Raw genomic sequence first — 25576 nt, 5'->3', positions numbered from 1 at the left:
CAATAGAGATTTCTCTCTGTATTTGCAACACACTTTTGCAACAATAGTATCAAAAACTGTAAACCCAAACATACCACGCTCACGAACGATGACTGTGGATCAAAGAAAAATAACAAGAATACAAGATAAGAATATTGGAAGTTACAGTATTTTCCTTAAAAATTATTGCTAAAGATTTTGTAAAAAAGCACATATTCAGAACTCAAAGCCTAGAATTATTTATAGTAAGTTTAACAACAGAAACCTCGGGCCACAGTAAATAACAGTTTTAGTTAAAGAAGGCAGCACAAATAACGTTTGAAGCACTACTGGAATCAATTTCATTCTACTTACGAGTTCCTTCTTCAGTAACCATTCCCAGGCCTTCTGCTTTATTCTGTCTCTCAAACGCATTCAAGTCAAGAACACTTATATTTGAGGAAAAAACAAACAGCACAAATAGAAAAAAGGACTATAATATACAATGGAAAATAATTTCCTTCCACAAAATTTTTGGAGGCCTTCAACAACTACCCTTGACCCACTATGACATGCATTGCCTCATATTTTATTTAATACTTATATTAAATAAAAGAGCTGTGGATGAAACTAAGGGTCCAGTGTCCATTTCTGAAAAGCAATTATTCTCAGGCCAGGTCTCACCACTTACCTAACTTCACTCCTGATAATGTCATTCATGGTTTCATGTACAAATGTGGAGTGGAAAAGGAGCCTGAAATATTACTCTTTATGTTGGCTTAAACCTACCTCCAAAAGGACATTACTGCAGTTGTTTCTCACTCGCACTGTTTTCCACTAAGTTGTCACTATTACTCCTATTATATTGTGTCTGTATATATTATGCATGCTTATGGTATTCAGAAGACATATGGAATTTCTGATTCCATTTGCAGAAGACAGAAATGTAATCAGAGGTTCCATATCTTCCAAGGTCAAAAGACACTAATATCTGAATTTTATTTTGTTAACTTGGAATAGCTCAGCACATGGAATAGCAAATCATGATTCTTCTCACCACCTAGTCAGAATACATTTTTCAAAGCATCCAAATATAATTCTATCATTATCTAATTTTAATTCAGTTCAATAGCATTTCAGTCACATATTCAATCCAGTGACATCATTAAAAAGCATTTTTAAAAGCATCATTTTCATTCTCTTATCATGTTCAAGTAATTTTATCAGTACCTCCTGAATGATACATAATACACAATTGGTAATAATAGCACAACAGGACCTGTTTGAGCAAGTCCCTGCTAAAGTTTTCTACATAAATGAAAATATTACAAGGCAGATGTTATGTAATTAGACTGCAACTCTTCAACAATAATTTCTACAATGCAGGTCACCATTCCTTCCACAGGTTATCCTCTATTCATACAGCTGCTCCACTTCTAATTCCCAGTGTACTCCTCCAGAACCCTTGTGGTACTCTAAAAGGCTGAGAAAAGGAGGCTGTTTGCTGTAGGAGTAATCAGAAACACCAACAATTTTCCTTCTTCTGTATGGGAGTCCTTTTCCTTAACTAATCTGAGCTTTTGTTTTGTCAAGGGAAGACGCTACTAGAGTTTCACTGGTCAACATGCCATCTCTAACAAACCTGATACATATGTAGAGGATTCAGAAGAGACAGAGATTATGCAACTTGCCAGAAAAACGGTAGAAACTGAAAGCTTAGTAAAGCTCCATTGGCCTGTCTCTCCCTCAGGGATGGCTTTTCTCTATCCTTGGAACAAACGAGACAAAAGCCTCGAGGGATCTAGGATCAGTAAAGGAGTCATTACATTTTACTTTTCTGCCTCTTCAAACTAAGTCTTCAAAGGCATGGGCAGACTTTGCTCTGTTTTCTCCTTTGGAAGAATACTCTAAAATATTAACAGACTGTTCCTGTGATTCACAAAACTTTCCCACAAGAGTCCCACAACCTGTGACTCCTGAAATGTAAATCTAACACATTCACCTGCACTGAGCAATAAGCCACCACCATGAATAAAACTGAACCTGTAATAATACAATTTATGGTTTTACCTGCATGATTGCATCAAGCCAGAGAGACTTTGAAAAAATCCAGCATCCTTTTTCTCCTTCAGGTAGTCTAGCATTTTCTAAATGTTGTGTATTTTTGAAGGGAAAAAATATAGTATTAACATTATATACAATAAATATTAATCAACAGTTAATTATTAATTAATGCTTATAAAACAAATTAAAATAGTAAAAATAAGTACCCTTATAATTAATAATATTAAAATTATATTAATTCAAAACTTCCTGAATTGATTCTTTGAAATAAAATCACTGGAGAGCAATAATATAATTGCTATTGTACCAAAAATGAACTGGTATTTCTTCACTATTTGGCTTAATTTTAAGTACACTAACATAAACAACAGAACACTAAAAGTAGTTAGAAAATCATTACCTGTTGAACAATGGTGTTCCCACCATTCAGAATAGCAATACCAAGTTTTAGTGTTTCTACAACCATGGGTCCTGTATGACCTGTAAAAACAAGGACACAGTCATTAAAACTTGCAATTATGAACTCTTCAATCAGAAATGCAGTCTGGAACTTAGTGCAGTTGTATTTGACATTTATTTTGCCTCATTATATATCATATAGAAGTTGCGCATGATGTCTACATTATAGGTATAACGACAAAAGACAGCTAAGACTTGCACATCATGTATACTTTAAATATGCCCCAGAACATTACCTTTGCTTGCACTGATCATCTGAAGGACCATCTCAGCAGCTCCACGATCATGTAAGCGAGCTTGCTGATAGAGAGTTCTCTGTTTTTCCATTTCTTTCTCCTGGGTTTGGGAACAAATATAAGAACAGACTACAGATTGGAATGGATCCAGAAAAAATAGGAAGATGAGAAAACTGAATTTGTTGAAGACCATCTGCCTCCATCATCCACGGGATTTTTGAGTCCAAAACTTCAGAATACCCCATCATTTTATATGAATAACCTAGTAAACCAGCTGCACACACACACACACACACACACACACACACTGTGTTATGTTATTATTGCATTTATTCTAGTGGACATAATTTAAAAACTACCACATTAGGTGATGAGAAAGAAATGTAATTTAAACTCTCACCTCAAATGTCTTTTCTTTTTCTTCATCTCCCTCTTCTTCTTCCTGACAGCTCTTTTTATGTTAAAAACAGAAATCACAAGATCTTATCATGAAATATAATGCCTGTTTCTGCTACAGTATTTCTACAAAAACGGACAGATAATTTTTTCAAGCAATAACTGAAGGTATTAAGAAGATTTAAAACCACTGAAATTGTAAGTGTTTATGCTTATCCACACTAAGAAGCTGATATTCCTTAACATATGGGTATTTCAGGGTATTTATCCAAATACATACAAACTCTGTACTGCAGGCTATATGTTCTTGTGCCATATCTCTATAGCTATAATATGCTTCTACAGGGTCAAGGTCTCATCATGAGTCAGCTGTAATCAATATGTTGCACAAACTGCCTTATTTTTGACAGACTTCAAATATTAACTCTAAAATAATTACCCCCAAAAAAAGGCAACATGTTAAGACTGCTTATGAGTTAATCGTGTACAAAACAAAGTGCCAAGTGAAAGCAACTGGACTGCACCTACTGGGATTTTATAGTATTGTTTTAATGTAGGAAATTTCTCATTATGTGTATATATAACTCTGAACTGCATTTACTTCATTAAAAATACAGAAATTACTAGTATCAAGCTGTCCCATGTAAGAAACAGAAAGAAAAGTTTTAAAAAGCATCTAAAATTAATGGTAAGTACCTAAGTACATTGAGGGACGGAGAGTGAAATTATACACTTACTTTTGCCATCATGGCAGAATAGGCAACATATAGAGGATCATGTTCTAGTTGGCTGTGAAGAGTAAAAAAAAAAATTAAAATTATTTTATGACATAGTATTATAAAGGCATCATATGCCTAGCATTTTTATTAAGGGATATTTTATTAAAGTAGGTGTACATCTACTTGAAAAGCTATTACACTTGAAAATTTTGTCACAAAGGTATTCTCTTATCTAAATCCAAATCTCTAAATTTTTACTCAGACAATTTAGAGGTATATTTGGACATTCATATTAGTCATGTTGGGTCATCATTGGCTGTTGAAGGTGTAGGAGAATGATTTGGAGATATGTTAAAATAATTATAACTGTCAGATAGCAAGATTTTGTTATTCATACAGAAAAATTATATGAAGCACTAGAGTACTCATAAAAATCTAATTCTAATAATTCTAATCAACAGTCTAAAGTCAAACAAAAAACTGGCACCAAGATTCATAATAAACATCAACAAAACCTTTTCTGACATACTGAGTGAAATGTAATGAATACTAAAACCAAGAACACACATTTATTACCAGGAGAGACCGGGAGAGAGTACTCTGATTTAACCTGCACTTCCTGTAGACTTTGTGTTTCTGTGAGAAGTTATGCTCAATTATTTCTGTATTGGGTATTTACAAAGCTTTTTAAATGTCAAAAATAGTCAATATTTATCTCAATGTAAAGGTTATACTATTTTAAATACATGAAAACTCTAATGAAACTGAGAGGAAAAAGGTATTCACCATGTACAGTAATGAGCTACACTTGTGTTAAATCACTTTGGTAATGTTACTAAAGATTCAGTTACTTTTACTCAATGTGCTTTTCAACGCAGCTCTTTTACCTTCTCTCTGTAAGAGCACTGCGACTAAAATAGAGGATAATCTGATGGAGTGGATCAGGATGGTTTTTCTCAGTCTCTTCTTCTTCCTCTTCATCTTTTTTTGGAGATGTCTGTCTCAAGATTTAGAATATAAAAGTTAAGCTTCATAAGTAATAAAAAAGTTTAGTGATTAAGCTTAGGAAAGAATTTCAGTAATTTTATTCTGTCCAATTTGTATTAACTGCCTGTATTAATCTTATTCAGTTTATAGCATAACCTGCAACATCATGTACCTGTATGACTCAGAAAAGGTTAGAAGGTAAGATTTTTATTCATATTTTAGGTAACTTTAGAAGTTTCTCATTTGCAAGGTATTGAGAATGAGACAGGGAAAATCTTGGGGAAACCTTATTCAACAGAAATTATGCATTTCCAGTTGACCAGAACTGAAAGGAAGATCTAGCTCAACTATTTAGGAGTAGAATTGCTGGAATAATTTTTGTTAGCATCGTCAATACATCACTAATGTTGGCTACAATATGTTCATTTACAATTTTTAAGTGGCCTTGATTCAAGGAATGCTCATTAGTGTAAACTTCAAACATTTCTTGGCAGTTAAAAATATAACATAGTCAGAACTGGCCAAATATCAGTATATTACCTTTACCTTACTTGTGTTATCACTCCTTTGTAGTTATTGTAGAATTATTTTAACTACAGTAATAATAGTAATTAGAGAAGTTCAATTTACTTCTCTATGAAATCTGAAAGAATTGCAGTCACTGATTTGATTAATGGCATTATTCTTTCCTTTAGCAAGAAGAAACAAAGTCAAAGACTGACCATATAATTGTCCAGAGTATGTGAAGAATGTCCCTACCCATTGCAGGGGGGTTGGAGTTAGATGATCTGCATGGTCCTTCCAACCCAAACCATTCTATGACTCGACAATATTAGGCATAATGAGTCTTCAAAAAGCACAACAGAACTGTTTTTGTTAACACTGAAGCACTTCTGATACATCTGCATGTGATCCATAAAGCTGTATACTAAATTTCATGGTGTTTAGGTACTATGGAGATAAGCTCCTTGGAGGTATTTTAGACAAGCTAACTACACAGAGGGAAGAGAAAGAGCAGTAGGCAATCTGAATCAATATTCATTAACAAAATCCTGAAGTTTATCTATCACTTTTATCAATTACACAGGTAAACTACATTTTTGCTGAATATGGCTGCATATATTTACTTCTCCTTTTGATGCGTCAAAAGGAAAACAGCAAAATTAATTTGTATCAAAGCTGAAAATGTTAAAATTAAATATTATGCATCAAAAATATTTTGAAATGGTAGAGGATCAATAGTGTCAAGCTTTAAAAAAACCCCAGTAAATAATATATAGGATCATAGGAATTACCATAATGAGAAAAATAGGCTGTCTGTTCGTCTAATCCATTTCTCTTCCCAAGAATGATTATCACATAGCTCGTCTGAAGGCATAAATCATCTTAATGCACTTCAGTGCGCATCACAGGACAAATGTCTTTTTGACCACAGCAGAAAATGACCTTATGCTCAGAAGCATAAGGATTGATATTTTATAAGTTTATGCATATGCATACAGTACACAAAAATTAAATATAGTTTATAATAGATACATAGAATACACACTGAAGTGGGCACTGAAATATATGCCCAATTATGTCAGTACTTACAGCCAAATCCTGAACTAGTTTCTCCTCAAATGAATATTCCTCTGTTTCTATCCAAAAGTTCTGATAGCCATTGAGGAAGAGGTTAATAGAACGGTGCCTGGGGGGGTTGTGAAAGTGAGATCAAGAGGGGTAACGGAACAGAGTATAACAGCTCAGATGGTTAATGGTTAGTAAGGATACATATTTGTACAATTCTGATCCTCTGATTGGTCAGTGAAACAAGATGTGAAACATAACTAACATTCAGTGACAAATCTGCAGGTACTTTTGAACATTCTTACTGTTTTTCATACACATATGTATACATCACTTTTTATTTTGAAGGCCAAGAGAGGCCTAATATATATTATACATGAAACTGCAGGACTGATACCTTAATGCAAGCATGAGAAAAACAGACACTTGAACAGACTGAGTGAGTGGGATTTACATCTACAAGGTGTAAATCTAAACTACTAGATTTAGGACATCAAGACAGCAGACGTTGGCCATTAACACCAAAATAATTATAAAGTGCTTTCCAGCATATTTTCTGCAGACAATCATTGCCTTCTTCCACACAAAGAAGCCTAACCTCAACTTTCTAGACGTTCCTCACAAAGAAGACTAACCTCAACTTTAGTCTTTCAGTTCCAAATCAGGGCAGTATTAGCATGTCCTCAAAGAAGTTGCATTAGAAATATACAAAACCTGTTCTACAAAATGACCAGTTTTAGAAAATTTTAAATCATATTAATTGCTACTGTATACTATTCATTAATTTAACTTTCCACAGAAAATACAGCTCATGGCAAGAAGACTACACATAACAATGGCCAAACAATTCCATCTTTACATTATTTTGGGGGAAAATTTTGTTTCGGGGTGCACTACATGAGGTTAGAAAGGCTGTTCCATGCAGGCTTTTCTTTTACTTTTATCCTGCACCACCAAAAAAATCTATAAAAATGGGCAGCTTATACACCATTTAATACCTTTTAAATACACTGTGCACATGAATCTGCATTTTATAATGGAATAGCTATTGAGTCAACCTTCTAGGCTCAATTGCTGACACTGGTGCCATTTTATTATCAAATTTCAAAAACTGACCAATCAGAATCCCCTCTGAAAATTGTACAAATCCATGTTTTTATGATAATATCAAATCATGGCTGGGAAGGAAGAAGTGGGCGCATAAGCAAGAGGCTCTCCACAAGTTACATTACCGTTAACTTGAGTATAAGCCTGTCATACTGAGTTTTTTCATGTACTTTTTCCAGCCAAACACGTTGAAAGGTGCTCAGGAAGAAATTGCTAATTTTGTGTCTGAAGAAAAGCATATAGGTTTTCATTGAAGAAAGGCACAAGTGAAATTCAATAAAGTAGTCAGAAAGAATGTATTTGTAAACCGTGTTTGAAAAACTGCCATGTACAACTTCGCTGTATCTAGGTGCATATACAAATGACAGACAATAAGACAAATCTTTTTCAAATTAATTTCCTTAAAACATCAAACATAAACAGACACATCTCAGATAAAAACACTTATCACATATAAGACACTTTTTCAAAGCCATGTACGTTCAATAAACACAAATAAAGGTTTAAATTATAGCTATTTGTTTTGTATCTGCAGGCACTTTTCATCAAAGGGAGTTCTTGGAATATTTATGGTAGAAGTTAAAGTAATTTTTCTGTGATCTAGCAAACACCTTCATATCAATAGACATGTCCCTTTCTGAAATTTCTTACTGGAATTCCTAAAAGCTGATACATATAAAAGTAAATTTTGCAGAAAATTAGCATAATATCTGAGATTAAAATTAAACTATACTGAAAGCTACCTAAATACCTGGAAAATTTTCAAAATAGTAAGTTTATTATTTACTGAAGATATTCATCTTCTCAAGGATAAAAGAAGGGGTACAACCATAATGTTTGTTTACTATCCTCTAAATTAATGAATTCTAGCATCAAAGTTAGAACTAGAACTCCCAATACAAAGCTGCAAATAAAATGAGGAAAAAAACAAAGTAGAGAGCTGCATTTTAAACTCTGGATCAAAGAGATTTAAATAGCTCCTAGAATTAATAATACCCCACTTGAAATAATCTCCCTAGGGTTCAGACATGTCTTAGCAACACTGTCAATTTAGATAATGCAGATTGTTAGAGGTGCATAATAGTGTGATAGCCTTATTTTTCTGCCAGAACCTTATGACTTATCTAGGAAAAAAAAAATCTATAAGCTAGTGAATTTTAAAACTTCAGTTTTCACCTATCAATAGAGCAATACACCTAGGAGTCCTTGCTCATGGCAGCAGAGTCAGACTAGATGACATTTAAACATCCATTCCAACCCAAACCACTCTACGACTTTAGGATTTTAAGTTCAAACTGTGTTTTCACTCTTCTCAGTTCTGAAGTGCAGACAGCACAATAAATAGATGAAAAGAAATTTATGAGAGTTCATTTTTAGCAACTACAAAATTAAATAGCTGGATAGATTGTCCTCATTTTCATTTTCAAATTGGGAGTAAATGGTACCACAAAATCTACCATAAAGTTTGAGAAAAGTTTTTAACACAAAAAAGTTTTTTTAAAAAATAATGTAAATGTTCCATTTCAATGGGTGTTACTCCATATTTTATTGGAAATAAAAAATTCAAAAATTTAAACATTCATAACCCACTTTGGCAAGTCTTCCATCAACCTCAAATATGAAAAAAATAAAAGTGGCTGCTTTTTACGAAAAAAAAGAAGAAAAAAAAAAGATGAGCCATTTCAACATTTGGGTGCTCATGTATTTATTCTAAACATTTTAAGAACTTATAAAGCCAGAATAGGGTTCCTAAAAAAAACAACTTGCTCACAAAAAGGTTGTACTGAATTTTTATCTCTTCATAACACCTCTTGTTTTGCCAAACACGGCTCTTGAAGATGGAAGGGTTGATACTGGCTGGTTTGTTGTGTTGTATTTAATCCTTTCCATTTCTCTGGTTCTTTAAAGAGAGTCTGATGGTAGCATGAAAACTTGGAGAAGTTACTATAGTCTGGAAATACTCATTTTTGTAAAGGAAGGTTGTGTGCTTTTTATAGTATAACTGACTTTTTATTTGTCCTGTGCAAACCTAATATTCCTCCAGTATGTTAAGTGGCACAGCTACAGACCTTTAGCTAAAGACCTTTACAGAAACATGTAAATTGGCTTTAATAAAGGCATTTAAAAATCCAACTCAACTCTTCAGTTAAATACTTTGCCAAAAATCTTTGAATAAAAATATTAAACACAAAAAGTAAAAATTTGCAGAAAGTGAGAAGCAAACCTAATTAAAGATGTGCTTAACCTCTATCTGAATAAAACCCAGATGTTTTGAGAAGGGACAGAATAAAGGAAGTTATTCCAGTGCTATAAGATCTTATTATTCTGCTTAAAGCAATAGATGGATCCTGGCATAAGATGCATTTTATCTCCGACTTTGTCGGTTCTACATTCACTAGAGTAAGAAGCAGAGCAACACACAAGTCTAAAATATCATTCTGCACTGCTGTGCCCCAGTAGTTGCTTTAATTAGTATTACATTCTGATGTAGTAGCTTTAGATTGGCCCAGACAAGCTACAGAGCATGAAGTGTTCATGTAAGAGGAGAGGAAAAGCCATACAAAACAAAATTTAAAAAATTAAAAATTAAAAAAAAATTAAGAAAAGAAAAAAGAAAAAATAATGAAACCACAGGAGAATAAAGAGTAAAAAGAGTAACCAATCAGAGACAAAAAATGGACAGAAATAGCAACATCTTAGCAATTTTCACAGATGAGGAACAATAGAGAATAACTGACAAAAATTAAGCATGTAATTCTTATGGTCTTTTCCCACTCTGGTTATTTGTCATGAGATGAGTATTTTGCTACTGTGAGGAATTAGCTGATGACTAATCAATTCTTGACCCTTAAAATTACATACACCTAACAATCAACAAACACGTAGGTAAACACACAAGCAGTATTTGCACTCAGTAAACAATGCAAACAAAAGTTAGGAAGAAATAAACCTTTAAGTCACTTACCTTGGCAGGTTGTATAATGGTGCCATTCTGAAACATGCAACAACAGCCCTTTTGCGTTGTTTTGACAGGAGTTTGTGCCAAACAGCTTTTTTTGATCTCAGTGGTTGTTCAACCTATGGGAAAATATCTTCTAGTATGTACAATGGAAACTTTTCAACTTTCAACCAAAGTTTTCTTTTCAGCTAGGGGTTAGCTAGTTAGCAATGTATAAAATGTTTTAAATACTCTGGATCATCTGAAAAAAAAGTTCTTTTGGGGCTTTAGTTATTTATTTTTATTAATAAGTGAAAAGATCAGGGAGCTTCCATATAGTAATCTCTCAGTTTATTCAGACAAGCTAAAGGTGCCAGAATAGCTCATGTGTGGGACTCCTTGGTAAATTTTAAAAAAATGGTTATTTTTTTTATTTTTAACTATGCATATGCAGTTGTTCATGGGAACGTATTTCGGAACTTGTGAATGAAACGGATTAACTTTATGTAGGAAGAGTATAAATGCCTTCCTGTATTTAAATTGTATCACTTGGATGAACAGGCAAGCAACTCAAAAATTGCTAGAGCATTCCCAGGTGCAGAAATTTGAGACAGGCTAAACCCAGTGTAGTAAGAATAAGTGCACAAGCAAACATCTCTTCCTAAAACCACAGAGTTTTCAGCTACTGCATGGAGATGATTTGTGCACTATACTTGTGACTGTTTATGAAGTTTTGCAGAAATACATCCTGAGTTTTCCCTGCAGCTAAATGGAGGCCCTTGAACAGATTACATTGAAAGCTTTGCATATATACACACCTGCATGTGCATGTGAACTTGCATGCATGCATGTATAAAACCCTAAGTTTTATCTGGACACTTAAATGATGAAACTCAATGTAGCTGAAATTATCTCTGCAAGGAAAAAATCTCAGGTTATTTTAAAACGAACACAGTATAGACATGTGGCTTTTTACCTGCTCCAGATGATACAGAGCAGCTGATATCCTCTGCACACGTTCCACATTTTTCTCAGGGTCAGTAGGTCCATCACTCTTTAAAATGTCTTTGTACAGATTTAACTGCCATTTCACAGCTGGATCATCAGACTGAAACCCAACACATTTCATTTGTTAGCGGCTGAATGAAGGCACTGAATTTGATCAACACCACTTCTACTCCCATTTTATAATAAATAAGGTTATAAATACTCCCAAGTCTGCGCTCTTTCGGACCAAACATTTGCTAGGTGCTTCAAAAAATGGCATTAATTCCGTATATTGTTGGGCAATTGAACTCTATTCTTCAGCAAGGTTCTGCATTTTTATTTCATGAAACAAAATAAAGTATCCTGGAACTTATTTATTCCACTTAACTGCATTAAAAATAAGGAAACACATTTAGTACTGGGACTGAGTTTACTTCCTTGCAGGACCTCTGTACTGAGAGTGTAAAGCTGTTTTTTGGAGTCTAGAAAAGACAGATGGAATTTCAGTCAGTGAAGAGTTACACCTAAAGTTTTTGCTTTTTCCTTGCAGGACAGAAATATGAAAACCACATTAAATTACTTATCGTGTCCATTTTAAATGTATGTACGCACAAATTTATACCAAACATACAGTCAACTTTCATGACAGATAAATAAGCTACAGTTACTGTGTTCAAAGACTGTAGGCAATGCTCTGAATTATTTTTAATTTACAGAATGATGAGGACTTCATATTGATATTACCTTTGACAGTGTATTCAGCATATGAATTGTAGGAATATGAATGTGCTTGTAAAACTCACAAGTGCTAAGATAACACAAGCTTCTCTTATTTTATTATAGTCATTTTAAATGTATATATTCTTAGAAATACCATTTAATCATTAGAGAAAGTTAAATCCAAGAAGAAAAGCTGAACTACAGCTTTAATTTTAGCTGAAACAACAGTTTTAATTTTATTTTTTTCTTGGATCAAGTTCATTCTAAGTAGTTACAGCTTTAAGACTACCAGTATCTCAATTCTTCACACTTGTCCCATTTTACAGATCTTGCTGAAACTTGAATATTCATCCAAAGCTACAAATAAGCCATTTCTTGCAATGAAAAAATCATGAAGAATAATGTTAAAATGGAAATCTTTCTAATAACTTTTCAGATTATTTTTTTAATGTATCACAATAAACAAAACAATTGCACCTTCTGTATTTAAAAGTGCACATCAGCATCTGTAAGACAGATCTTTATATATTACCTTTTCCTGCAAGTGTAAATTGTTGCGTAAGTGCTCTTTGACTTCCTCATCTGTGTCCCTCTGTAGAAAGGCAAAAGTATTTTCAATTCAGATTATGATTCATTTCATAAGAACTTTTACAACACAAAAGAAAAACTTTCATTTTAATATTGAAATTTAACCCCTTTGGTGTTCAAAGTATGTAAGATACCAGAAGGGCACCTTCCTTAACCACAAAGGAAGGATTAAACTATGAAGGGAATCAAAGCTAACGAATTGTAATTCAGTATTTGGTCCCAAAAAATATGCATATATAAAACTCCATATTGTATACAAATGGAAAATAACAGGGAAATTATGACATGTCTATATACATTTTTAAACAAAAGCACAATAATTAGCAGCTATAATTGCTTACAGTACATAGAGATATTTAATAATATTGACTGCTTAGACATCTATGCTTCCAAATTTGGTTTAGAAAGTTCTGCTTATTTTGCATTAAAAAAAACTATTACAAAGTACACACTTACATGGCTGTATCTAGTCTTAGCCAAAGAGATGAGCTCTTGATCTCCAGGAGTACACATATTCAAACCAATAGGAAGCATCTTTTTAAGTGCAGCCACAATCAAGGATGTCTGTATGGAGTACAAATCCCCTCTACGTTTTGATTTCTTCCTCTCTTGATCTTGTCCTCCAGACTGCCATTAAAAAAAAAAAAGAAAAAAAGAAAAAAAAAAAAAAAAAGAGAGAGAGTAGAAAAATTACTGCAGCTCTCTGATCACGCACTTCCTCAATACAGTCTTACCCTAATGGTCTAAGGAAACTAAGTTCCTGATGTAGCACAATTAAAAATGCTGCACTAGAGGAAGGGTGTACAGTCTTGGGCGGGAAATGTAAAGGAATGCTTTTGGTGTGCACCAATGCAGAAAATGCAGTAACAGAAATGTAATAGGAGTCACACACTTTTGTGTGCAATCATACATATGGCCCTAACAATACTTTCTGGATCTTATCTCTGAAATCAGAAAAAACCCTAAAATTAAAGGTGAAGTATTCTCAGGGGACACTATTTTTTGTCTAATGTTACAGAGACAAATTCAGGATGTTTACATTTTTGTAAGAGATTTATATAAAGATAATTATCCAGGGTCTGAATGAATGAACAGTGCCTGACTTGTCTCATCTGAAAAACAGTATGATTTAAAAGGTTTTGATTCAATGTAATAAAATGCCAATGAATTAGTGCCTCTGGGAAAGTACTGCCCTTTGGCTTTGGCTAATATTTGTAAATTTGGGACAAAAAATTAAAACTCTTATGACTTTGGAGATCATCATTAATAGGAAAAGAAAAACAAAAGAAACAGAAGTAAACAGCACAACAGAATAATGTTTGCCCTCTCTTCTTATGACAGACATTGTACAACATATTTCACACCCAACTTTTCTTTTATGAGACAGAGAACCAAAATCTTTCAAACAGACCCATATATTTAATGAACACATAGTAAACAGCAACAACATCAAACAGCCCAGTTCTGAATTCTGTACCCATACTAAACTCCTACTATACTCAAAGGGAGTTTTGCTCAAGATAAGAGTTCAGGACTAGGCCTCCAGGCTTATACAACACTACAAAATAAAATTGCTTGCATTTAACCCTCCACATCCTTTTCCTTCTGTCAATTAAGATTTACTAACTACTGTTCTCACAATATATTGTGTAGTTCCACATAAGGATACAGCAGAATCCATTGCAATTCATTATTTCCGAATTAATGCCTCACTATTATCACAGTAATCACTGGAAGAAAAAAGGCAGCCATATGTATTCTACTTGGTGATAAATTTTGGCACATTCTGTCTTCTAGATGGTGAATATCTATGTACAGAGCTTGTGTTAAATATTTTTAAAGTCTGAGGGAACACGCAATGGATGTGGCTTCCTTTCTTAGGGAACTAACAATTGCAAGAGAGTACTTTGCCTCAAAGCTTTGCTTTTCAAAGTGCCTTAGAAATAGTGATGCAAAGGCTATAATAATGACATTGTTTGTACTCTACATTGACAGCAGACAAACAAATCTCACAATGTATCACTGTACTCCAGTGGCGTCACTATGCATCTTAAATAAGAAATAACAAAATATGTAATTGATATATTTTTAAAAAAATGAAAAGGACAGATTCTGATTTCTGTATCTTTTATGCCTGTGGACAATTTGCACATCCAATTTTCTTTTTGTTCATGAGAATAAGATAGGTAAACCTCAAAATTTGAGAATTTTTAAAACATGAAAAGAAGATCCATTCTGCCTTTGCCATTAATTCTGCTGTCTGTGAAATCACTTCTCCAGCTGAGAAATGTATAAGTAGAGTCACAGACTGAAACCCAAATTACAATGGAAATACGTCTCTCTCAGATTAAAATGGTTAAGATTATGAAATTAACATTTTTTGTATTTCCATCCCTCTTTAAACTTCAATTCTTTGGGATTATAATGAGAGCATTCATTAAATCCTACTCTGTATACCTGGAGAATTTTGACAATAGCAAAGCATGAAATCAGATTATTAGTTTAACAGAACTTCTCCCTTTTAAACTCATGACTGGTTTAATTGATTAAAAGTTCTTCACAGCATCAAGTGTGCTTCTCAGCACACAGGGTGAAAAGAAAGATGAAAGGGTTTATGCTCCATTTTGCTGTTCACTCTGGTTCACCAATGAAGAACACACCATAGGTCAGAAAGTACTCATCTATACTATAAATCAATATTTAAAAAAAAAAAATATATATCTGAATGGTGCAAAAGAGAGTGACCTATAGTTCCATGAGGAAATCTTCAAATATATTAAATACATAAAAGAAACAAGGATTATTCAAAAGCTTTGTCACACCTCATGAATTTAGTAAAGATCATTTTATTTTGGAAAAAGGTAGGATTTTAACTATACACCTTATTTAAACTTATTTGATTTAATACAGTCTTCTTTTCATCTAGAGATGGGCTGTAGGTTATGGCACATTTCTCCCAAAGATACTTCTTGAATATCATAAGCCAAATATATCTTTCTATTGACTCTACTTAGACATTTCTTTTACAATGTCTACTTCAATATTTTAGCAAAAAAATAGAATGCAGAAAGACGGCAGAGGCAGAATGTACACCTGAAATAGTCACAAAAAGTAGCTTTAATACATTTTCACATTAAGCAATATTTAGGAGTGCCAAAGGGAATTCCATTAGCTCTGGTCAAAGAATGCCACTTTAGCTGGGACAAAATTTATAGTAGGTAGAACCTGGTCCTTCACTTTGTGACGCCACTGCTATGATCAATGGAAAGAGTGCTTGGAGCCTGATCATCTCTAAATCTAAAACAAAGACACATCATGCACTTTGACCTGTACCTTTACTTGCATGCCCTGTATGAAAGAAAAATAAAGGGGAAAAAAAAACAAACCATAAGTAAAAGAGATGAAAGGATGATAATTTTACAAGTTAGTTATAAACTTACTCAGTTTTATGAGGACAGTAAAAATATAATAAGCTAAAACAATAGACTGTAAATGCATAACCAAATGAGATCTTAGTGAAATCAGCCTTATCTTTATTAAACAGTTGAACTCCTGAATTTCGGTTGCTCTTCTACCGCACGCTACCATTTGCTGCTTGCACATCTAAGTACATCCAGTTAGTAAACCCATCAATACACTGATTACTGCATCCTTTCCCAATTTTGTTTAAAGAAGAAAGGTGTCTGGAACTCTGGATAGTCCAGTAATAAAAAATAATCACATTTTTACCAAAATAGCACCTTCTCCCTCTTTTCCCCACCAAAGTATGTCTGCAAAAAAATATGTTTAGAAGTCCAACTATCATTGGTCAGGTGTAGCACTTAATTTACAGATCTATTTTCCCACTGCATAGCATATTACTAATGCATAGCATTTTGAAGATAGCCTGAGAGAAAACTTTATCTTGCATCTCTCAGCAGTACCCATTTTGAGAACAATATTATAAACTCAGCTGTAACTGTCATACAGACAGAGGATGTTTTTCCCCGTTTGTTATATTAATACCATAAATACACTTAAATAATATGTATTCTATAGTCAACATTATATTATCATTGTGCCAGGAAATCTTAAGAAAATAACAACAAAACCTTTTATTTATGGTAAATAAAATAAACTGTTAGTCAAAAGAATCCTTGAAAAGGCCTAGGAAAATACTGTAGAAAATTGTTGGTTAAAAATAAGCAGAAAAACCCAAACACACACAAGCCCCCACTTCTGTCATAGCCCTAACAGTAACTTTATTTTCTTGTGATACTTGATTAAATTTCAAAATGTTGAAGTCAAGCTATTACTAAAATATTTTTACAGCCTAATCTATTTCTATCACATAGTAAGAAAAACAGATACAAGTCAAGAAAAATGAAAGCCTAATCATCAAATTAAGTGTTAGAATCTTAGCATCTTAGAATCTTCAATACTTTAGACAAATAGCAAATTTTAATTTAAAATTTCAATTGTGTGAAATATGTAGATGCTGCATAGACATGCCTCAGCAGGTATGCACAGGTATATACACTAAAGGTAAGGAAAGACAAGATGTTAATTATCTTTAATTTATTTTAGCTGACCATAAATATAATCCACTCATGATTTACCTCAGTATATCCAAAGGAAATGTATTCTATGCGATTGAAATACTCTCAAAGAAGAGATCTAAAATTCCTGCAGAAAATACTAACATGAAATCCTCTAACTATTGTAAATGTGCAAACAATATGTACTACATATTACAGAGGGGCACAAACAACAATGTTGTTCCATAATACGAACTTAGATTTTACGATTGCCTCCAATTTCTATAATAGGTCTATTTAAATGTTCTTAAAAATAGATAAAAAAATTAATGAGGGCAAATCAAATAAAACTTCAGTAGGATATGCACTTGTTTAGCAACTGAGGGTGTATATCCAGCCACACATTTGTTTAGATTCCAAAATTTACACAGAAAAATTGTCCATATATACATATATATATATCAAACAATTATTATGCACATCTGAATGTATACATTTAGTCTTCTATTCCAATGAACTGAAAAACACAATGCAACATCATTTCCTCTTAACCAAAAGGCTATTTTATCAAGAAACCTATGAAGGGGTCAAAAATAACTAGTGTAAATGAAGGTGTTTAATCTCCATTTCAACACTTTTACCACAAATCTGTTGTTTCAATGGAATCTAAGTTACCAGTCTCTCTCAGACTGAAAGTTCTCTAACTTACCATTGCCCTCCGAGCAATCTGCTGCCATATTTTTAGAAAAGAAAAATTAAATGCTCAGCTGTTAATACATTTACTTGAAAAACTATTAACAACGTTAATATGGTATAATAAAAATACAATCGGTACTTAACCAATTTATTGATTTCAATGATTAATAATTTGTTACCACTGCTATTAGCTACCAATAAGAAACTTAATGCTACTCCTTCATCCTCTGCGTTCTTTTATTTTCTTTCTTCTATATGGCATATAGATACAGAACCTTCTGTATATAATATATTACACCTTACACTCTGGTAGAATTCCAGTATTTTGTATCAGGTAACAGAGACAGACACTCAGTATTTTTCCTAAGAGAGTCTGAGATCAGCCTGGGACCTTACTCCTTTAAGACACCCCAAATTGTTCTCCCTTGTCACTGTCAATGGCCAATGTTCATATCCAGTTTTCTATACTTACTCATACTTGATATATATTGCATAAGATTGCTTCCACTAGAAATGTCAATAAAGAGGAATAAGTGATAGAGAGGAAAGGGCTAACTATTCTGTTAACATGCTACTTTTTGAACTAAATGTTAATATTAAAGCAAGAAATTATAAAAATAATGTTCCCTAATGTAATGTCCTCTACAGATCAATGCCTGAGGATATAAATGAATATCAAACCTGCAAGAAAGCCTGAAATTCAGTTACTTAGAGAATTTCTTCTTATTTTAACCTATGCGGTCTTAAAAAAAAAAAAGGAATCAGATGTAAATCTATCAATTATTGAATGTGCTGGGTTTAGGCCACTTACATTTTATATTATGAAATTATTATTATCAATTTCCTGCTTAGAAAAATATATATAAAACCAATACAACCCTTGTAAAAGACACCTCTTATATTTCATCATGGTATTTAAGTCATCATGAAACAAATGTCTAAATTAACAGCTGTTCTGCAATCATGCCTGCAGTTATAGTACCATATTAATAAAATATTCAGTCATGAACAATACAGTATTTTATTTCTTCCTTTATTAGCAATAACCATGCACAGTGTCCTGGAACACTGTAAGTTGACATTAATATGCTTACAAAAAATTATATGCATACAAAACCCCCCAGAATCTCTCTGTACTCTCTTATACCCATAGGAATAAAAACGTATTTACATATGCATCTTAACCTCTGTTACAAATACATTAATACAATTACTCATACATGGTATATATGGATACTTAAATATACACAACAGGCATTTGAAAATAAAATCTCAATTTGAAATTTGTGTAATATAGTTTCCTGATGTTAAATTCCTGTGATTTTATCAAAATCAGAGACATATGAGACCTACCTATTCCTTATTCCTTACATGTTAGACTCTTGTATTGTGCAATTGCTGCTCAAATAGCCTGGACTGTGCCCACTACTTGTCTTGTTAATAGGGATGACACAAACATTTCAGTTTTATCAAACAACTTTGATAAGCCACATCTTGACAACAGAAAAACAGGTTAAATATTTCCTTATCTCTGAATACAGAATTCTTTATAACATTGAACTTGTATTTCACTGCCAGTCATGAACTAATGACAAGCAGATAATGTACTATTTTTGCTTGTAAGAATTCCAGTATCAGGGTTTGGCTTAGTCAGGTTTCAAAACGTAAAAATCCATAGGAAAAAAGAAAAAAACCCAAACATTTTAAAAGAGAATTAAGAAATATAACAACACATTTTATCTGCCTCTCTCTTGTTTGAAATTGGACTTACAGTAGCTGGGTTAGAGATAACCAAAATACAGTGAAATACAAAACTTTACATGCTACTTCTCCGCTACACATTCAAAATAGGATTACTCCAAATCCTACTTTATAAATATAAATAAAAGAAAGGGTTTCCTCACTATATTTGTCTACACTAATTTGGAATTACACTTCATCTGGCTTAAGCTGAGTAAAGCAATTTCCTCAGCTAATGTCAAAGCAGCATTTTTACCTTGACTACACAATTTTTTTCTATTATACAGGTAACAAATGTACTTTGAAGCATCATATCAGCATCTTGTCATATTGAAAATTAGCAAAAAAAAAAAAGAATGTGTTAATAAGAAACAAGAAAAATGGTGCACATGTAGCACACTACATGTATAAATAAAGAGGTATATGCAATGACAGCTGTGCTCCATCAGAGTTGACAGAACAATAGACTGACATTCACGTGAAAATGAAAAGACAATCAATATTTCTCTATTTGCTTTTGTAAAATAGTCAACCTTCTTCTTTGCTGAATGTTCAATAACCCATATTTTATAATACAGCCCATATTCTCTTATATGTGCAAATTTTTCAAATAAAGACTTTTATTTTAATCTTGTGCCTTTGAGTATTAGCAGACATTTGGTAAGTAACTCTAAGATACATACACTATATTTTGGATAGTAGTTGTCACATCTGTCATCAAGAAGCAAAACTATTTTTCTTTTCTTCTAACAGCAGAGCAGCTGCAACCTGAGTAGATTTTCAGAGCCTTCTTTCAACATACTAAACATATAGTAGATTTACCTGATCCACAAATTTTTATTAACTTACTTTAGACATCTTGCTCTTGGTGTCTCCTGTTAAAAATGCCAAATTGTTGATTTCATTCTGAATCACAAAATTTTGTTCTTCTCTTTTAAAATTCTAAAGAAAAAAATAAATCACCAGAAGTTTAACTCATCTGCATGTACCACATTTATATTTAAAAATAGAATGAAATGAAAAGAAAAGTGTACATTTTATCTTACATGTGATTTACACCACAGGATAAAAACTTCAGCTACCATTCGAAAGAGTTCATCAGAATCCGCATCTGGTTTCTTTAGCCAATTAGCTCTAATTACAAAAATAAGAGAAATTTAAAATAAGATATTTAAAAGATGACAGTTTAACATAATAATCTCCATTTAATAGATCAGGTATCATTTGTGCAGCTAACCTAGGAATTTGCATCTGACCAAAAGGGATGAATTGAAGGCACAGCATTCGTTAAGAATCTTAAATTATTCAGGATTAAGATTTAAGAATCTTAAAATACTCAGGATCTTATTCTCACCATAACATTAAGTGAATTGTGTTCCTTCTGATTGTCTGATCATAGATTCCAGTATATTAAGTAATAAATATGAGTTTAATTATTAGGTTATTTTACCTGTTGTTGTCTACATAACGTATCAACATTGGATAGAAGGCGTAAAGGTCTCTACAAAGTACAGCAAACTCATCAAGAATGAGTAGCTCAGCTTCTTGGGTGTCATTTTTACTGTCTGCTTTCAGTTGCTCCTCTTCCATCACTATCTTCATAGCTTTTTTCTTCAATTTATCCAGTGTTGGAATAAAGTGAGATCTGAGAAGATCAGGTCTGGCTTTGCTGATGATGGGTTGAGCATAAACTATACATGAAAATATAGATAATTCTATGATTAATGAATAACTGGTGGTTTTTGTTGTATTAATATGAATGCTGAAGTTCTAGAAACAGTCAAGATTATGGGGCTTCATATATTTCGGCATCATTAAATTATTAATAAAACTATGAATGTAGCTTTATAAAAACTGCATACTGAGAGATTAAAAGACTGTGGTTTCATATTATTTCAGCCTTATGTAAAATAAACTAACATGGTTTTGGCAAGTCCTATGTCTCTAAGAACCCAAGCAAAGTAAGAATTGAGACAAAGTCTTCACAAAAATTCTTTTTCTTTTGTGTGGGGTTTTTTTCGTGTCTGGGACAGGTTTTTTGGCATCCAGTGTCAGAAAACCGCCAGGAGATAGTGTTCTGGAAGAATTCCTTTACCTATTTTGCCTTGGGCAAGTTAAAATGCAGAGAAGGAATGAGTAATTCAAGGTCATAGAACAATTTTGTACAAGTATTAGCAATAAAATGCAAACTACCCAAGTCAAAAATCCTTGCAAGAACAACACAGGTCCTGGATATTCAAATTTAGGAGGAAATTACTACCTTTACATAGATTCTCTTGAACCATGTTATTGCACATTATATTCTTACACTGTATTATATGAATGATAAAATTTGCATACAGTAAACTTCTTTAGCAGGATAAATACTATATTTTATGGGATATTTTGAGAAAACTTTCAGCTTATTTAATACCTCACACATTTATTCAGACAAACTAATTAATTTTGATCTTTAATTACTCCTGAGATTATTTCACCATTTACACTTTCTTTGCATTTTGTCCTGATATTTTCATGAACAGAATTCACAGCACAAATACCCTTTACTGGAAAACTCAGGTGTCTTGGAAATCAATGGAATTCTCCAATTTAACTCCAAATTAAATGCTAAGACTCTTATACAGTGAATAGAGAAGGAGATTTTCAAAATCTCTCATGGTGAATAGAAAGCTCCCTACTTAGAGCGATGCTACAATGTATGCATAGAATGAATAATAAATAAACATATTTCTCTTATTGGTATCTATTATTTATCTTTCTTTAATGATAGTTCCAGTAATATTTTTTTTGCTACTGTATCACTGAGCAATAAGGTGAAGCATAGCAAAGTAATTAAATATTATTAGTACAAATACTCTTCAAAAATATTTACAGTACCTGCAATTCTTTTCATCCAAGATGCTTCATCTATTCCCAGATTGTTGTTAATGATTTTCAGTATATTTCCAAGAACGATGCTCAGATGCTCAGATGTTATCATTGTACAGCAAGGCCCAGCACTTTGAGGAACACTCTCGGACCCTCTTTCCCACCAGTAGGATAAATAGTTGCATAGCATGGGTAAGATAACCTCAATCACATGAGGCATTTCAGTATACCTTGCTCCAGACTCTGCTAAATCATTTATTTCCTTTATTAATCTATCCAGCTGAGGGATCTCTGGACACATTTCTTCTACTGTATCAGGCATACCTAAAACTGCAAGTAAGGGTAGAAAACCAAAAGATTAATTAGCAAAATAAAAGAGAACATCTATGTGTAAACCCTAAATACAAATGACTCAGATTCCTTTCCTTCACCATCCTGAACAGACAGAACTACGGTAAGACTTTGGGGTATGCATGGGTATCTCCTTTCACAAATTATGTCTTTCAGGTGATGTGCATATAGCAATGATGTAAACAACAGCTGCTGTAAAGCTATGGCTTTACCGTAAGGTGTCCTGAAATTATCTGGTGAACAGTCCAGCTATGTAATAGTGCAGAACAGAAAGCTTATATTAATATTGGATAAACTCTGGACACTGTATCCATAATTATTCACAACTCATATGCTGATTTACCAAAGATTAAATACACCTCAGGGAAAAGGAAACAAACAGCTTAAAATTGTGAGGGAGGTTTAAATGAAACTGTACTTAGTTAATGAACTCTGCACATCTGTCTCCCAACAAAAATGCCAGGGAAGAATTTCAGTTGCCAGATACTTGTATTAGAAACTGAAGTGTGCTTATTCAGCAATCAACAACCCATTGCAACCTAATGCCAGTAACTCAAGCAAAATTCTTCCACCTGTCAAGGTCCCTCTTTAATTAAGATTTCATGGAACTAACCCTATTCTGCCAGGAGTTCCCTATACCAAACTGCTTTGGATTGCCAGTAACACAACAGAAACATAGAAATTATTTTCCTGTTCAATTAGATATTATATCTCTGCATTTTGATACATGTACAAAGCTGTATCTTGCAAAAAATTTTTGTAATGTAGATATGATCTTCAACTAAGTTTAAATATGACAGTATGCAACTTCAGAAAGGCATTCAAAAATCGTGTTCAGAAAAATATTCAAAAATATTAGGAGTAAGAGAACAGGGTTTGCACAGTCTCAACAAAGCAGAGCAAGGCTAAAATGGTAAGTAATAAAAAATCAGTAGCAGAAGCTCTCTGCTGAGTCATACATTCAGGGCTTTTTCCATTATGCAACCTCCGTTGCTTAGTTGGAGTGGAGTAAATAACTTTTTCCTTTTTTTTTTTTTTTGGTGAGGAACAGTACTTACTTGCTCTTTCTCTTGCACTTTTTGTGTTGAAAACAGACAGTGGATTGTAATGGTTGAGAGAAGGTTCAAGAAATGCTACTGGAATGGCTGCCGCAAGAGATGCTAAACACTCACCAAGTGCAGGACGCTGCCTGTATATGAGAGACACTAAAAGTCATCTGAGAGGAAGAGTGTTTCATCAGGCTTTCAATATCTAGCATGCACAATAAAAAGAAGTATTAATTTTTGTTGTTGATTTATTTTATCTTTTTTATACACTGGGGACTGTCTGACAACTTAGAAAAATTTAACTTCTCACATGAAAAAAATTTGCTGGAAATTCTTAACTCATGCATAAATTTGTATTTCATATTATTGATACAGTCATTTCATCATCTGTGCTAAAAAATGTTTGAAAATGTGTTTCTATAAGCTAACCAATAAAAGACCAAGATAACATAAAGGGTCATACAATTTTTGGGTACTGGGTATGAAAAGAGAGTTTTCAACCCTAAATTTAGGATCTACAGTTCTGATGGAGTGGAATCAGAAAAAGAAATGAGTACCAGAATGCCTACAGCAATAATACTGTACTTGTCAGTAGAGGATTAGGGCTCAAAGTAACTAAGAGATACAGCATTTTGCATCCGGTTCTCAACATGTATGAACTGTGGAGACATTTGGACAAGAAATGTCCACAGAAAAATCAGAAACATCTCCAACATCCTAAAGAAGCTAAACAGTCCTTGTACAAAAGATAAAACACTTTCACAATGGAAGTCTGTCTTAACCGGGCATCAGCAGCAATCCAACCAAGTATTAGTCCTGAGACCCTGTTGCCAGGAGTGCTGTAGAATCAGCAGAACTATTTCAGCCATAAAAAGAGATATTTATCTATGAAAAGTGAACTATGACTCATTCTGCAATGGAAGGTAAAACTTTTTAATGTCCCTGCCAACATTTACTAGGAGAAAAACCTGCAATTTGATCCTGGATCTGGGCATTGCTTAACTTGAATAACTGTTCAAGTCAGCTCCATCACTCACTTCTAAGTTTTGCAGAAACATTTGAGCATTGTGTTTGAAATCCTACTTCCCACCTAGACACTGATATCTGCCTACAACTGTAATTTAGCAGCCTGAGACTAGTTAAAAAAAAACTAAATTAAATCCACAGTTGAAAACCTCTCACACAGCCTTAGGAGACTAATTAGGTTCCTTGAATATATCACTCACCCATTCTAAGAAGACAATTGCAGTAGGCAAAGGTGATGCTGCTAGCATTGATGTTTAAAGAAACTGTCCAGTGCTTACAGTTTTTGCCAGTCAAGTGGAGGCCTGTGCTGTTAACTCTTCTTAGTGAAAGGCAACTCAAAGCAATTAAGTTTCATTTCCTGTGAGGAGACCCTGACTATTGGTTAGATAAGTAGTAAGATACTTTTCCTTCTCAGATCTATGTAAAGGAGTATTTAAGATTTTCAAGCCCAGAAAGAGAAGAGAGTATAGCTTTATTATTAGTGATTGATGCATAAATGCCTGAACAAGAACATACAGCTTGTGCACACATTTGCATGCATACAGAGAGGGAGGAATGATCTGTGCACCAGACAGCTCTTGCATTTTGTGTGAAAGAATGCTGA

General features: G+C 33.3%; 1 protein-coding gene across 8 annotated transcripts in view; it reads right to left on the bottom strand.

Annotated features, from left to right (window-relative positions):
* The window catches only part of RYR3 (ryanodine receptor 3), a 187543-nt gene that overhangs the window by 25494 nt on the left and 136473 nt on the right, over nt 1-25576 (bottom strand). For 5 of the 8 annotated variants that reach the window (XM_085062056.1, XM_085062051.1, XM_085062054.1 and 2 more), the window contains exons 65-82: nt 23959-24089; nt 22559-22879; nt 21132-21372; nt 20728-20815; nt 20531-20623; nt 13185-13355; nt 12673-12732; nt 11410-11541; nt 10461-10573; nt 7621-7720; nt 4720-4829; nt 3851-3902; nt 3118-3168; nt 2718-2817; nt 2423-2502; nt 2029-2105; nt 334-407; nt 75-92 (exon numbers count right to left, since the gene is read on the bottom strand). In XM_085062056.1, the coding sequence (XP_084918182.1) occupies nt 75-92; nt 334-407; nt 2029-2105; nt 2423-2502; nt 2718-2817; nt 3118-3168; nt 3851-3902; nt 4720-4829; nt 7621-7720; nt 10461-10573; nt 11410-11541; nt 12673-12732; nt 13185-13355; nt 20531-20623; nt 20728-20815; nt 21132-21372; nt 22559-22879; nt 23959-24089 (2012 nt within the window). Of the gene's footprint in view, nt 1-74; nt 93-333; nt 408-2028; nt 2106-2422; nt 2503-2717; nt 2818-3117; nt 3169-3850; nt 3903-4719; nt 4830-6412; nt 6510-7620; nt 7721-10460; nt 10574-11409; nt 11542-12672; nt 12733-13184; nt 13356-20530; nt 20624-20727; nt 20816-21131; nt 21373-22558; nt 22880-23958; nt 24090-25576 lie in introns of all 8 variants that reach the window. The other 3 variants (XM_085062052.1, XM_085062058.1, XM_085062057.1) reach the window with 1 other exon arrangement.

Source organism: Lichenostomus cassidix, chromosome 5 (genome assembly GCF_008360975.1).
Source record: "Lichenostomus cassidix isolate B80296 chromosome 5, HeHo_3.0, whole genome shotgun sequence".
Lineage (NCBI taxonomy): Eukaryota > Metazoa > Chordata > Aves > Passeriformes > Meliphagidae > Lichenostomus > Lichenostomus cassidix.
Note: the sequence above shows the minus strand (reverse complement) of the source record. Positions and strands in the feature narration are given on the sequence as shown.